Source organism: Phasianus colchicus, chromosome 8, assembly GCF_987193195.1.
Source record: "Phasianus colchicus chromosome 8, bPhaCol1.hap1.1, whole genome shotgun sequence".
Classification (NCBI taxonomy): Eukaryota; Metazoa; Chordata; class Aves; order Galliformes; family Phasianidae; genus Phasianus; species Phasianus colchicus.
In genome coordinates, this window is record NC_143443.1 from 35,635,611 (window position 1) to 35,650,396 (window position 14,786).

Genomic DNA, 14,786 nt, shown 5'->3' on the forward strand with positions numbered 1-14,786 from the left:
TTTGCAAATTGGCTTTCACATCTGTCTGTTGTGGTTCTGTATGAACTGAGAGGCCAGTGTGGAAGGTCTAGCCTGCTGTAGGATTGCTTTTCTCTGCTTTTCTACCTGTGGTGGCTTTTAGGCAGTATTTTGCACATTGCCTGCTATTCTGCAGTTACTGCTGGGGCTGTTTGGCCCAAGAGATCAGGTTGGATCCATGTCATACATACAAAAAGACATACTGAATTAGCTAGCCTGCGATAATTGTCTCTGAAGCATTCATTTCTTGCTTGAAAGGCTCTTGGGGTCTGTGTGTTGCTTTGAGTGAGAGAGCAGGGCACTGTGAGGAGGTGTCCTGCTGTCACGGCCCAAGGCTTGGCACAGCACACAGGGCACTTCCAGGCCTCCCTGGCATCGCTACAGGAAGAGCCCTCCTGCCCCCGGCTCCATGCTGGGCTCACTGCTGGTCTCCCTGCCTGGGAGGAACGCTGGAACTAGAAACATGCTGTATGTTGAACTCTGTCCCTGCTACAACTTGTATGTGTGAAATTTGAATGACAGGATAAGCACGGTGGCTGCAGGCTGGCTGTTTGGCTCTCAGTGCATCTCGCTGACCTCCTGGCCTTGATCAGGCTGCTGCCAGCCGTTGACCACAATTCTCTTTCTCCTTATTGCTAGGGTTCTTTTCTGACTTTTGCTGTCTGGCTCATTGGGACGGGTGGGTGGAGCTGTGCTGACTCAGAAAACAGCAATCAGCTGTAACTGCTGGGTTTGTTAGTGTGTGTGGGGTTCTGTTTTGTTTTACTTCTCGAAGTTCACAGGCTCAGCAATTTTTCATGTGGGATTTGAAAGTATGAAAGTTAATTATGCAGCAGATTTAACTTTTGAAACCGGATCCTAAAAAAGGCTGTATTCTTGCTGTGTATGTTTTAAAAATAGTTGTTATATATTATGATTAATTATCTCTGGATTTAGCCTGGGGAAGTTTTTAAAGATCTAATTTAAAAATAAAAATAAAATAAAAAACAAAACAGACCATATTGTGTAGGCAGGATAGAATTGTGGTAGTGATTGTGAATATTGCCAGAGCTCTATTTTGTCTACCAGTATGCGGGAGCAGATTAATGTTACTTACTGTTGTTTTCAGTATAGGGTCTGGTTTCCCCAATCCATTCCAAAATCGGGATATGAAGTAATTGAATGCTTGAGTCTATTAATGCAGTTAATCCCTGCTCCTTGCAAACAGTTTGGGCTGATAAATACATAGGGTTGGATTAGCTGTTATTGTTAATACTCTTAATACGCTGCTTATTCAGATATCCAAGAGCCCTTAATCTTTCTGTAAGAAGTTGGTAATAAAAGTTAAGTTTGGAATGTGTTGGGAGTTTACTAGGGTAAGGTTATAGTTGAGATTCATGGCTTTATTCAGATCCTGGCGGTTAAAAAGCCCTGTATGTCAGTAAGTACCATGCCAGGACATGTATTTTCTTATGCGTGGGATGAGGACAAAGGCGAGACAGCCAGGGCTGGGATTGGGTCTTGGTTTGTGTTTCAGATGTGCTTGGGGAAGGTGTGCATGCAGGAGCATGGTGCTACTATGGCTGTGGTATGAGTGTGCTCACAGGAGTGGCAGTGAATAAATACTGTCCAAAAAGAGTTACTGAACTTCAGTTCTTTCGAGGGTGTATTCAAATGTGTGCTAGACCTGCAAAAATCTGGTCAGCAGCGTCAGGCCTACATGCTCACGCTTATTTCAAGGTGCTGCCACAAGCCCATGTTTTCCAAGGCTCTGGCGGGCGTAGGCACTGACTGGCTGGGGGTGCTGCAGGACAGCATCGGCTGCACGACCCGGGGGGGCTGGGCACCGGGCTGTGAGCTCCCAGCGCCTGCACTGGGAGTCGGAGCAGTGGTTTCAGGGAATCCCTTAGTCCGCATAGGGCTCTTGGGAATGTTTAATTCAAGCCCTGAAGAATAGACTATTTGCACCTTTTGTTCAACTCGTTATGCAAGATCCAACTGGCCAGTTCTCCTGTGTGTTCATGCTGAAGCTCAGTGAGTTTGCACAAAGTGCAAAAAATCGAGACTATTTTTGACTAAAAATAAACTTTAGAAAAAAAGAACATGCTCTCTATAATTCATATACTATTTTCCATTGAATGAATCTAGTACAATTTTGTAGGAAATGGAAATACTGGGCAAAAGATAGACTAGTTGTATCTTTGTTTCGAAAAGCTGCTTGTTCGCAGGATATTGGCAGCTCATGTGGTACCCATTTGTTTGAAAGCTTGCGCCTTCTCCTTATAGCCTGACCAATACAGTAACCAGTATGACACTAATAGACTTCAAATAGAAAGTCAGCATGAAAAGAGGCTTTAGTGGGATTTGAAATTCCAGGAAAAGGCTGAAATCTCTTTGAACTGAAGGGAGTGGCGGTGCGTGGTTTGAGCATCCTGTTATTCTGATGTGGATCCCACATGGTTCTACAGGCTAGAGTCAAGTCAAGCTAGGTTTTAGGGATAGGCTTTCTATTTGTGGCTCCACGTATTGCAAATGCACGTGGTTGAATGAAAGGTTGGGATGAAGGCAGGCTTGTGCTGTCCAGGACCTCGGGCCGTTCGTAGGGCTCAAACGCACAGTGAAGGCAGGCTTCCCACGCTGCTCAGTGCATCGCGCGGCCGCGATGGCAGCACGCTGGGAACGGCGCCCGTGGGCACAGGGCCTGCGCGCACAGCGCCTGGGGCCTTGGGCTGCGAGGGGCGATGAGGGCAGGCGCGACGGAAATTCACTTTGTGCTCGGGAAAGAGACGCTTGTGAGAATGCTCCTGAGCCTTTTTCTGGCTCCTTTCTTCTATTCTTTCCAGTGCTGCTTGAGCTCAGTGCTCTTTGGCTGCTCGTCAGAGAACGCCCAGAGCAAATGGCGGCCTGCGGAGAACCGGAGTGGGAGAAGCCATAAGGAAGCAGGCTGATAAGGCTGGGCTTGGGATCCTGAGTGCTGGGAGATGAGCTCAAGTGTGTGAATGGATTGATTCAGCACAAGGGAGGACGAGGAAAAGATTACTTTCATTTACATTACAGGAAGAATGAGATAATTTAACGAAGGGCAAAAACTGTGAGGATGGGAAGAAGGCCAAAGAGTCTGGAAGACACGAAATGTGCTGTATCTAGTTTTAGCAGAAAAATAAAAGGAAGATAAATGGTCTTTCCACTTGACGGTTATCTCTAGTCTTTGAGAACTCAAAGTAACTTACACAGAGGTGACTGGGGAGCAGAGAGCTGGCTTACAGAACCTCGCCACAAGAGTGCTAAAAGCAAAGCACGGATGTGGCAGCGCCCGAGGCTGCAGGAGCAGCGTGGTGGCGGAGGCCGAGGCTGACCCAGGGGCGGCTGGGCCTTGTGTGGCTGGAGGCGGCTGGGCAGGAGCCGGCGGGTCTGAACCCCTGCTCTCTGCAAAGGAGTCCTCGTTAGCAACCCTGGTAGTCTAATTAGATGTAACTGCAGGACATGGGGCTAACGGACTTCACTATCGTGTTCCAGTGCTGCTCCTTCTCCTGATGTGTGCATTTTTGCTACTGCTTCTTCAGAAGGCATCATTTGGGAAATCTGCAACCTTAGTTCTGCACCTGTTAGTATTTTTTACATTGAGTTTTTGTCAGCTGTTGTTATCTGTTCCCAAAAAGCCTTGGAGTTAAGCCACAGGACTGAAGAGAGAAAACTGGCTTCAAAAGGGAGAGCACAAATCAAAAGTAAACTTAAAATACAGAGTAGAGATTGGGTCAGCAGGATATGCAAATGTGTTGGGTTCTGTTAACGAGGGGTTGGATGGGTATGGTGGGATGGGGCTGTTTCTTCACTGGGCAACCTGATCTTGTGTAGCCCTGCCCACAGGCAGGGAGTTGGAAGGACAGGGCCTTAAAGGTCCCTTCTGGCCTTAAACTGTTCTTATTCCTGAGCTGAAGTCCTGGAGACGCATGGTGAAAGGCCATGGTGGGTGCATAGAGCATTCCTGTTGTGGCTTTTGAGGCTTATAAGTAGTGCCTGCTGTAGCTAAAAACAAGAGGGAAAGAGAACCTGTTAGAAACTGATGATAATAACTGTGTGATATTCCTCCACATGAGTCTGTCTGCAGGCTGCTCCCGTTTCTTCACTTGCAGCTGTCTGCTGCAGGCATCCCCACCACATGTAGCTGCTGTAGATTTGTTTCACATTGGTTTGAGGTCTTGAATTTGTTTGGAAACTGATTTTTCTGTATCTGTTGGTATTATGTCTAGTCAGAGTTGTGGACTGAGATGGTGATGCTCTCCGTCTGTAACACCTGTCCTTCATATTGAATGGTGTTTGGTGATATCTGATAGCTGGAGGTGTTTGCTGTGCCTCTGTGGCACCTGCTGCAGCAATGTCCCAAAGCACTGGAAGGCTGGAAGCCTGGGAAGAAGCCAGGAACCCATCCTTTCTCAGGGACAGCTTGGTATTTTCGCTTACTGGAGGATATTCAAGAACAATGTGGACATACGTAATTCTGTTGTGCTCTATGCTGTCTTTTGGGGGCTGTTTCAGGGCACTGTGTGTCACCTACTTCTCTCCCCTGTGAAATACTGGAGCAGTGCAAGCATTGCGTCGCCTTGCACTGTGATGAGCCTGCAGGTTGTTCACCTGAGAGGTTGCTCTGACTGCCTGGGACCTAGTTTGCCAGGCAGGATTGTTGTCATTTAGCTGTGAGGCAAATGGGCGAACTAATACCACTTCCAGCTACGTTTAAAAGCAAAGTAATGTTGTACTTTTTCTCCTTTGGAATTCTTGTAGGATGAATGCTTGAAATACTCCTGATTGGAAGCAATTTTTTCTCAAGTAAAAACAAGCTTAGTTACTCTAAATTAACATGTAGGGCGTGTGTCAGAATTTACAGATGTGTATGCTGATTTAAATGAAAATTTCCAGATGTACTAAATAAAATCTTAGTTTTATTCTGATATAGAAGGTCTGTGTCTGAAACTCAGGGAGGGTCTCAGTGGGGGCCATCGCACTCTGTAGTGCACTGCCTTGAGTTCAGGCGTGGGGTTTTGGGATTGCTGTGACCCCATAGGCAGCTGCTTGCTGTAAATATAGGCTGTAGGTAAAAATAGTGCTCTTTCATATATATGTTTTTACAAATGGCTGATCTCTGTCCACTTTGGATTATTTTTCAGAATTAATAGGTCTTTGGGGCATCTAGTGGCTGGTGTAAATAAGGTAAAGGAAAGTTAGGACTATGAGGCTTTTTGTTTTTAGGTGAAAGTTGTCTATCACCCACTAAATAACACTGTACTTCCAGTTTTGAAAACAAGCTCAGCAGTGCTGGTCTGCCTGCAGTCCAGTGCAGGACTTGCTCATCTAATCTTCATAACAGCCAGAAATGTTTAATCAGGAGTTTTGCAGATCCCAAGATCTTGCCTTCCTGCTGGATTAAATTTGGCCTTTTGGTTGAAATCTTGCAGAAATCACATGCAACACGTGTAAGCATGTTCCATCATAATCTGCATCTGTTCTGATTACAACCAGTACGTCCTGTGCCATTGTCAAAACTTACAGTTAAGAACTGGCTTGAAATCACAGCAGCTGCTGGTTTGTTTGTTTTCTCGTTGTTTCATGAAACAACTCATGGAGTTGTCTCATTAAGTTCAAAATGAGTGGAAAAAGGGTTAAGCTTGCAAGAACAAGTACTTACAGAGACAGCATTCTTTTGGAGAGAATATTTTATCCCTTGCTTCATTGCCTGCAGTTTTTTACGTCTGCAGCTTCCTTGCTGTGGCTCTGTAATATTATTTGGCTGAGCGGAAGGGCATGAATGGGAGACATGAATGTTTTGCTCTGTGTTTATTAAAGACGACCCTGAAGTTGGGCCAAGCCCTGTCCTGCTGGCTGAGGGGTGGAGCTGGGCCAGGCTGGGATGGGTGCGCAGAGCCAGGATGTGCTGAGGGGCTGCTGGTCCCTGCGCTTGCCTGCTCTGAGCCCAGCAGCGAGTTGCCACGGGGAATGCCGAGAAAGCTCGTCGTGAGAAAATGATCCCACCTAGGGAGTGGAAGTTTCACCTCCTTGTCTTGTAATATCTGAATTTGAGATCATTAGGAATGTGCAATCAACAAAAGGGAGGGGACAGCAGGGGACAGAAGTGACATTTTTTTCCTCTTGGCTTTCAAAAAAAATTTTTTTGAAGCAATGTGGGTGGAGGTTACTCAGTTCTTTATGGAATAAATATGTAAGTGTAGAGTTGTGTTCAAACAAAAAAAAACCAACACATTTTGACAGGAAAATACATCAGAACAGTAATTCTGCGCTGATGTTGGCCTCTGACCAACCATTGCCTGAACAGTTGCTGGGGGCAGGATGGGGGACCTTTGCTTTCCAGTTCCATACATTCTGCTGTGCCCCACAGACACTGCATTCCTGCTGTTTCTGTAGAAGAGTGATTTGGGTCTGTGTTTTCCCCCTACAACGCAGGAATTAGCAAATCTTGCTGATGATCGAAGTCAGTAAATGCTGTAGCTGTGTCCATGTTTGATGTGTAGAAACCATCCGTCTGCCTCTATAATTGTATCTGGTGTGCTGTATGCTTCATAGAAGGCACAACTTCGTACTCAGTATGTTTCTGCTGCTTCAGTTTTCATAACTTCTGTAACAATTTTTGAACACTTCTCCCAGTTTGTTCTTGACAGGAGAAAAAGCAAAAGCACAGCTGAATCCATTTGTTAGAATTAAGTCTGTGTAATTTGAAACTGTGCTCTCAAATTGCAAAAACTGGGTGTCAGCAGTTCACGTAAAGGTTTTGAAATCCTGGCAGTGAGTGTGTACTTCAGAAGCAGGTATTTTGATAAGTATCAGGTCTGTGGATCTAATTACTGGATCATCTTGTAAGAATAGGGATGTAGTGAAGTCGTAGGTGTAATGCATCTCCCTTAATTGTAGAAAAACTGAAAGCACCAGGAAAAGGGACAAGTGTTGTGATGTTGTAAAAATGTATTACTTTCTTCCTAACTTTTTTATATTTTGCTTTTCAGCCAGAAAACTTGCAGAAGAATTGGCTTCAGGAATTTTATCAGGTAAGGTAAAACTTCCTTGCTTATTAATAACATAAAGATCTTTCGCTTTTGTGAAGTTGAAGTTCCTATATTATGTTCAAAACCAGTCTTAAAAAAAAGTGCCCTTTGGATTTGTAATGATTAGTGTTAGACATCATTTGTTATCACTGACAATCTTCTGGTTTAAAAGAGTTTGAGTGCTTTGTAAAAATAAATAAATAATATTTATGTTCACATTTTTATGAAAATCTTAGCAGTTTCTGATGGTGGTTTGCTTATTTGAATTTGCTTGAAATTTTCCCATTTTAGAGTAATATAAAAAGTACTGGAACTGTATCTTAAGCATGTTATAAGCTTAACTGCATATTTTTTAAGTGTGAAAGCCACTTTAACACATTCTGGTTTTGCATTAGAGGTTTAGAAACCTTTCATCCTTTCTGCGCAGCATCAGTGCTGTTTTACTTTGATAGTTTGTATCGCATCTACCAGAATTGATAGGTTCTGAAGTTCCTTTATTCATTATTAAATCTCTTATGTAAAAATGGTTAACACAACAACGTTCTGCAGTTCAAGTTTTAAAGTGAAACTGCAGCAAATGCAGCAAACTGGATTTTCAGTGTTTTGTTACTTTTTTATGACTGGAATTATAATCTCGGAATTATAAGGTCAAGGTCCCAATGCCATTTGTGCCAAACATTGCGATACCATACAGCACTGCAGTTTCTGGCAAGTTTAATGCAATTGCAGTGAAATGACCGGTCTGAGATTCCACACTATCTATCAGCTCCACAAAAGATGAGCTTATTTTTTCTTCTTCTGTCTTGATTGATTAGTGGTGTTTAATTTGTGTGGGTTTCCTTGGCTAATTCTGATTTAAAAACATTTTCACATTAAAAAAAAAAACAAAAACAAAACAAAAAAAACTCCTCCTATGAAGGGAATATATATTGCAATAAATGGAAGCCTTTTTTTTCCCCTTTGGATCACTGAATATTTTATAACATCGTGTTCCTTCTGCATATTTGTCAACAAGACTGTGCATGTTCAGTTATTACTGAAGTGGAGTGTGTGCTATGGAAATGTCTCCAAATACTTTGTGGAAAACAGGAAAAAGAGGGGGAGAAATGAGCTGCTAGTATTCTGGAGCGGGGACCACTGATGTGGACCTGGAGTAGGCCTGTCTTTGTCCACTGAGTATCGAGCACACCAGGCTCAAAATAGGGAGAAATGGTTCCTTAATGGTCGCACGAGGCAGGTTGAGTCCAGGTGCAGACCAGCTGAAGTGTAACTGTGGCAGCCCTGGGCCCATCCCTCAGATACAGCAGTTCTGCTGCCTCCTTCCTTCCCACTCTTTCTGCCTTCCTTATCTGCAGTCCAAGGAAGCTGTATTTAAAAAAACAAAAATGTTGGCGGTTTTGCTCATCACCAGTAGGCAATGACGCAAACAGTCCTCAGGAAGAAAGCAGGAGCCTTGAATGCTTCCTCCTCACGTCAGTGCCTTGGGTAGGATTGCTGCTTGCACTGTTTGCTGCTAATGTGGTAGGAAGTGGAATAAAACTTTAAGGAAGAGACTAACATGGCTGTGCTAAAAGTAGCACAGCACAGTCCTGAAGTTGGGCTGCGTAGCAACCCAGTACATGTAGAACTTCAAATATATTTTTATTCAAGTACTGCATGTTCAAAGTCCTCTGCAAATTGAAATTCATCAGAAGTGCTGAAAACTGGCTTTTAAGAAGGCTGCTAATGCTTCTTCATAAACTCAAAACCCAGGTAAACCACAGACCACAACTTTTTTCCATTCTTCTGAGGAATTCAATTTGCATATGTGGTTGTGTCACTACAGTTTGCATAACTTCTGAGAGTGAAGTCCTTGTGCAAGCTGTCAGAATAACCTCTGCAAAAATAAATGTATTCCATTTAAAATGTTTCTAGAAATTAAGCCCATAATGAAAAGATGTCTTCATGTTTGAGTAATGGAGTTAAATCCAGCTGGTGATTGGTTATGAGTGGTGTTCTGTAGAGTTTGGTATTGGGCCTGTCCTCTTCAATATCTTTATTGATGACATGAATGAGGGCATTGAGTGCAGATGGCACCAGGTTGGCTGGAAGCGTCAGTCTGCCTGGGCGTAGCAAAGCCCTGCAGAGAGATCTGGGCTGAGGCCAGTGGGATGATGTTCAACAAGACCAAAGGCCAGGTCCTGTGCTTTGGCCACCGCAACTCCAGGCAACGCTACAGGCTTGGGGCAGAGTGCTTGGAAGACAGTGTGAAGGAAATGGACCTGGTTTGATTGATGCTCAGCTGAACATGAACCAGCAGTGTGCCCACGTGGCCAAGAAAGCCAATGGCATCCTGGCTTGTATCAGAAGTAGTTGCTAGCAGGACCGCAAAAGTAATCATCCCCCTGAACTCAGCACTGGTGAGGCTGTACCTCCAGTACTGTGTTCAGTTTTGGACTCCTCACTACAAGAAAGACATTGAGGCCCTGGAGCTTGTCCAGGGAAGGGCAATGGGGATGTGAAGGGTCTGGAGCACAGGGCTTAGGGGGAATGGCTGAGGGAGCTGGGATTGTTCAGTCTGGAGAAGAGGAGGCTCAGGGGAGACCTTATTACTCTCTGTAACTACCTGAAGGGAGGTTGTGGTGAGCTGGGGGTCGGCCCCTGCTCTTGTATAACAGTGATAGAACTAGAGGGAATGGCCTCCAGATGCACCAGGAGATTCAGGCTGGACGTTAGGAAATGGTACTTCTCTGAAAGGGTGGTCAGGCACTGGAATGGGCTGCCCAGGGAGCGATGGAGTCCCCTTCCCTGGAGGTGTTCAAGGAACGTTTGGATGTTGTGTTGAGGGACGTGGTTTAGTGAGAGCTATTGGCGATCGGGGGATGGTTGCACTGGGTGATCTTGTGGGTCTTTTCCAACCTTGGTGGTTCTATGAATGTCAAATAACACATTAAGGAGCGTCTCTATGGCTTTTTGTTATTTAAGTTCCAACAACTTTAAATCAGGGATTTTATATCAGCACAGGTCACTTAATTCATGTCATATCATAGGTTACTGCTATTTGCATTTCCCAGAATGTAGCATCTGAAAGACTTTAACATTTAAACAGCCCATGCTAAAATTTAAGTTTGTGCCACCATTCTGTGGGCAGTCTGATCCAGCACCCTGCCTGTGACAAGGAGCTGCTGGAACATGGTGATCCTTGATGTCCCTTCCAACCCAAGCCATTCTATGATTCTGTGGTATGATTCTACAAATACCATACAATCACAGAATCTTCTGTGTTGGAAGAGGCCTTGGAAGGCCACCTGGTGCCACCCCTGCAGTGAGCATGGACACCCACAGCTCCATCAGTGCTCGCAGCCCATCCCCTGCCCTGGGCTGCCTGCAGCGACCACTCTCACCTCTCTGGGCAGCCCATGCAGTGCCTCACCGTAACACATTCCTTATGCCCAGTCTAAACCTTTTCTCTCTTAATTTGAAACCATTTTCCCTTGCCCTACGTTAAATCTTGCATATTTTTGTGTTAAATTACACAATTTAACCAAGAAATGCAGATGGAAAAAAATCAAATTTTAGTGTGTAACTTCATCTTACAACATAGCAGTCTTCAAAGCTCGCTACTTTATTACCTTTCTGAGCACTGTTGATAGAGCTGATAAATGTTTTACTGTTTTACTTGGATGTATCAGTCCCTTGCGAATTTGAAGTCTGCATTTTGGATGACAGCTGACTTTGTATTTTAAAACTGGTCTACTATCAAAGGCTGGATGGCTTTCTGCCAGTTCACAGCAGTTGCTATTTTTCCCCTAAGGAAAAATAAAGCACAGTGACGGGGCAGTCCGGCAGAACTCAGCCCAGCTATTTATGGGCCCCAGCTCCTGGCACAGCCCCAGAGCTGCTCCCAGTGTGCTGCCTGGGCACACAGCTGGCTGCCCGCGGGAACGGCCCGAGCCTCAGCCTCGCTGCTGCTCTGGTTTTCCCATTGCTGGCTTTGTAGTCAAGCTTTTCCTTCTCACTACTGTCTTTTTTTTTCATTTGGTTCCACTGGTGAATACATGGTGATAACGTCGTGGTTTCATAACAATTTTCCTTGTGATATAAGCTGAAGGTATTATATTATATTCTGATCTGTATGTAAGAGGGCTTAAAGTCAGTCTGAATAATCTCCTGCAAAGCAGGGGCAAGGTCAGCATCGCAAGTAGTGGCATTTTAGGAACAAGAAGAGGGTTCTGAGGAGACTGTCTGCCTGTCTGTTAATGCTTAACAGACTGGTTAAAAGGTTAAAGCACGTCATCCAGTTAGAACACAGTGTCATCAGAAACATTCCCCGAATGACTGGGTAACAGTGCTCCTTCTCTGGACTAGAATATTAACTTTAAAGTTAGCATGTTTTATATTATCTGTAACGCAGCTGTTACCTGTCCTCCCATCTTCCTTGTCTACCCACAGAAGTACATGAGGAATTGCATATGCACTGCTGGTGTGGTGGCAGCTTTGAGAGAGATTTGGCCTCCCCAGGCTTTCTGCCTCTGCCTTACTGTAGATTGGGGTGGTAGATTTCTGAATATGTGGATTCATCTGTTTTCAAGTCGTAATGCTTTTCAGACAGAAAAGCTCAGAGTGTCTGAGTTTGGGTTTTGCTGCTTCTGCTGCTGTAATTGAATGTGTTTTCAGATTTTCTCTACAGAGCCAGAATAATAATACTTTTCCTTTAGGAAAACTTTTCTTTAATTCACTTCCAAAAGCTTAATTTCAGAAACTTGCTCTCTTGGAATGTGAAATTTGAGAAATGGTCTAGCGTTCTTCTTTTGCTACAGCTGTCATCATATTTTGTGTCTTACTGCATTTTGGCTTAGCGTGGCTGACTAATTTTAATCTGTCAGCATGCATTGGAAGGCCAGGAGTACTTCCTCAATCCCTGGCATTGTGCAGGCAGGCTCCCTGCAGGCGGCTGCTGGCTGAGGGAGCTCCGTCCCATGCCTGCTCCGTGCTGCTGGGCGCTGTGCTGTGTGCTGCAGGGCCCTGCTGTCCTGCTCAGTGTGACGTGTGAGGCTGTAACTCAGAATTTGGCACCAGCTTTGTGACTTAATGTAGGCCTGGGAGGTATATGTGGTCTGGCCTTGGAAATTCAAGGCCCTCCTGTTAGCAAAAATACCCCACCCTTCTTGGTGAAGAATGGAAAGTGCTGTTAAGGAGGCTGTCAAAGACCACGCAGTGATTTTTACATAGTTTTTTTTGTGACTCTCTTAGTGCTGAACTGCAGGAGGTTCAGTTCACACCATGCTTTACTTCTTAGATTAAGAGAAGGGAAAGGTGCACAGAATAAGCTCCCAGCTGAGTTTGTTTTATTTTCACTTGTGAAGCTCAGAGTTAGAAAGGAATGCGAGTGGCTGTGCGCTGCTGCTATTTAAAACATGCTTTGAGTTAGGGGTGTGGGCACAGGATTCAGAGCTGCCAGGCTTACACTGAAGTATTTCTTCATTGATAGATGCATCCACCTCCTCCTGCAGAGAAGCCGTTGGGACTAAAAAAAGGATTGAATGCACAGTAGTAGCCATAAACAGGACAGAAACGTACATTCTTCTCAGTGTGTGGTGCTGCTGTCACAATGGGCATAAAGCCATTTTAATGCGTCTCTTTATACTTGAAACAGGCTATGATTTTTCTGCAGAAACCAGAACATTGGCAAAGCTTGCATTTTGAGCTTTTTTTAGTTGAGGTCAGGACAGTGAAGATAGTTGCAGTTCCTGCAGTCCTTTCTTGTGGCTGCAGTAAGGAACAAACCTAAACCAAAATGAAAATTAAGTCAGTTTCTGAGAACTTGCCTTGCTTCCCTGGAGTGGTCCAGCTGATGGGGGGCCAGGCAACTGGGCAGTGCTCTCACCCAGAGTTGCCCCCCAGCTCCTGGTGAATCATATCAGACAAAGGTGGCCCAAAAGCCTGCACTGGCAGGGCTGAAAGAGTTGGGTGCAGCCCTGACAGAAGAGATGGAGGGTACTGGTGGTTGGCAAGCTGGATGTGAGCCAGCACTGCAGCCTAGAAAGCCAACCGTATTCTGGGCTGCATTCAAAGCAGCATGGCCAACAGGGTGAGGGAGGTGATCCTGCCCCTCTGCTCTGCGCTGGTGGGGCCTCATCTTGGAGCACTGCATCCAGATGTGGAGTTCTCAGTGCAGGAGAAACATGGGCCTGCTGGAGAGTGTCCGGAGAAGGGCCACAAAAATGGGATGGAACACCTCTCCTGTGAGGACAGGCTGAGAGCTGGGGCTGTGCAGCCTGGGGGAGGCTGTGAGGTGACCTGATAGCGGCCTGTCAGTATTTAAAAGGGAGCTACAGGAAAGAAGGGAACAGACTCTTTAGCAGGGTCTTTGGTGATAGAATGAGGGGAAATGGCTTCAAGCTTAAAGAGAAGAGATTTAGGTTTGATATAAGGGAAAAAGTCTTTTACAGTGTGGGCAATGAGGCACTGGAACAGGTTGCACAGAGGTGTGGTGGATGCTCCATCTCTGGAGACTTTCAGGATCAGGCTGGATCTGGGCAACCTGATCTAGCTTTGGTGTCCCTGTTCAGTGCAGGGCAGTTGGACTGGATGGTTATCAGAGGTCCCTTCCAACTCTAAGGATTCTGTGATTCTACGTGTGTTGGGCATCCTGTAGCTTCCATAAAGCATAAGGTTGGGATGTGCCAGCTGTCTGACAGGTGGATTGCAGCTTTATTTGCTCCAGATTTGATGATTTTCACAGAGCTTTGTTCTCAGAATCCCTTTCTTTCAGTTGCTGGCCACAGCTAATTTTGTTAGAATATCTTTGCCTGAGCAAAGATGTACTGGTTTGGAATGGGCAGGCTCCTGTGTTCTACCAGAACACTGGGCGTTGTCTGTGGCTTCAGACTAATTAGTAGGTCAAACACTTTGCTTTGAATGTAGTCACATTAAAAAAAAAAAAAAAAAAAAAAAAAAAAAAAAAAAAAAAGATTTAGAACAACTTTCAGTGTTTGTTATATGTAGAACTGACATTTAAAATAGGCAGCGTGGTTTTCTGAATTCACAGACTTGTTATTAAAGTCTGAGTTTTTAAAGTCTGTGCCCTTATGACCATTTATCTAAGAATTACAGCCTGTAAAAATGATTCTTGTGAATAGCATGTAAAAGACAGTATGTTCTAAGCACGTATATATAGTTTGTATACTGACATTATGGCCAGTTTCATTGTTTTTCTTAGATGTGGAAACTGCAGTAACTTGCATGTTACGTAAAGCCAAAATTGGTAGTTATCACTGTTATCACTTGTATAACTGACATTATTTCTACCTCTCTGATTACTAAGTAATTCACTTTTTGCCTTCTCTAGTATTATTCTCATCACAAATACTTGTGAAATCTTTGAATCTTCTTTTTCCATTAAGAATCTAGATATTCTCGTTGGCAGTGTAGTCATTTATTTTAAATGCTAGATTTGCTTTGTGAATTTGCAGCCTCTTTTGTTTGGTTTAACTTTAGGTTGTAGTAATAAGAAATCGTGTTTTGCAGTTATGTAATGTATGGAGCTGGCAGCATTTGTTCTGCTGACAACTTCTGGGAGCTGTGTCACTGGCTGCTTGGAATAGGCTACCACAGGTTTTGGGAGGTATGGATGTTACATCTAAGGGATGGGGGGGGGGGGAGCAGAACAGAAGCTATACTTGGAAGATGTCTTCCATTTAGGGAATAGTGTAATATGATAAAATCTGTGAGGGAAGATTTCCAGCCTGCTGGGCA

The 14,786-nt window shown here is 44.5% G+C and overlaps 1 protein-coding gene across 5 annotated transcripts in view; it reads left to right on the forward strand.

Annotated features, from left to right (window-relative positions):
• INPP5A (inositol polyphosphate-5-phosphatase A) overlaps positions 1-14,786 on the forward strand; it is a 209,278-nt gene that overhangs the window by 35,790 nt on the left and 158,702 nt on the right. For all 5 annotated transcript variants that reach the window (XM_031597285.2, XM_090145708.1, XM_031597287.2 and 2 more), the window contains one exon: positions 7,011-7,052. In XM_031597285.2, coding sequence (XP_031453145.1) covers positions 7,011-7,052 — 42 coding nt within the window. The remainder of the gene's footprint in view (positions 1-7,010; positions 7,053-14,786) is intronic.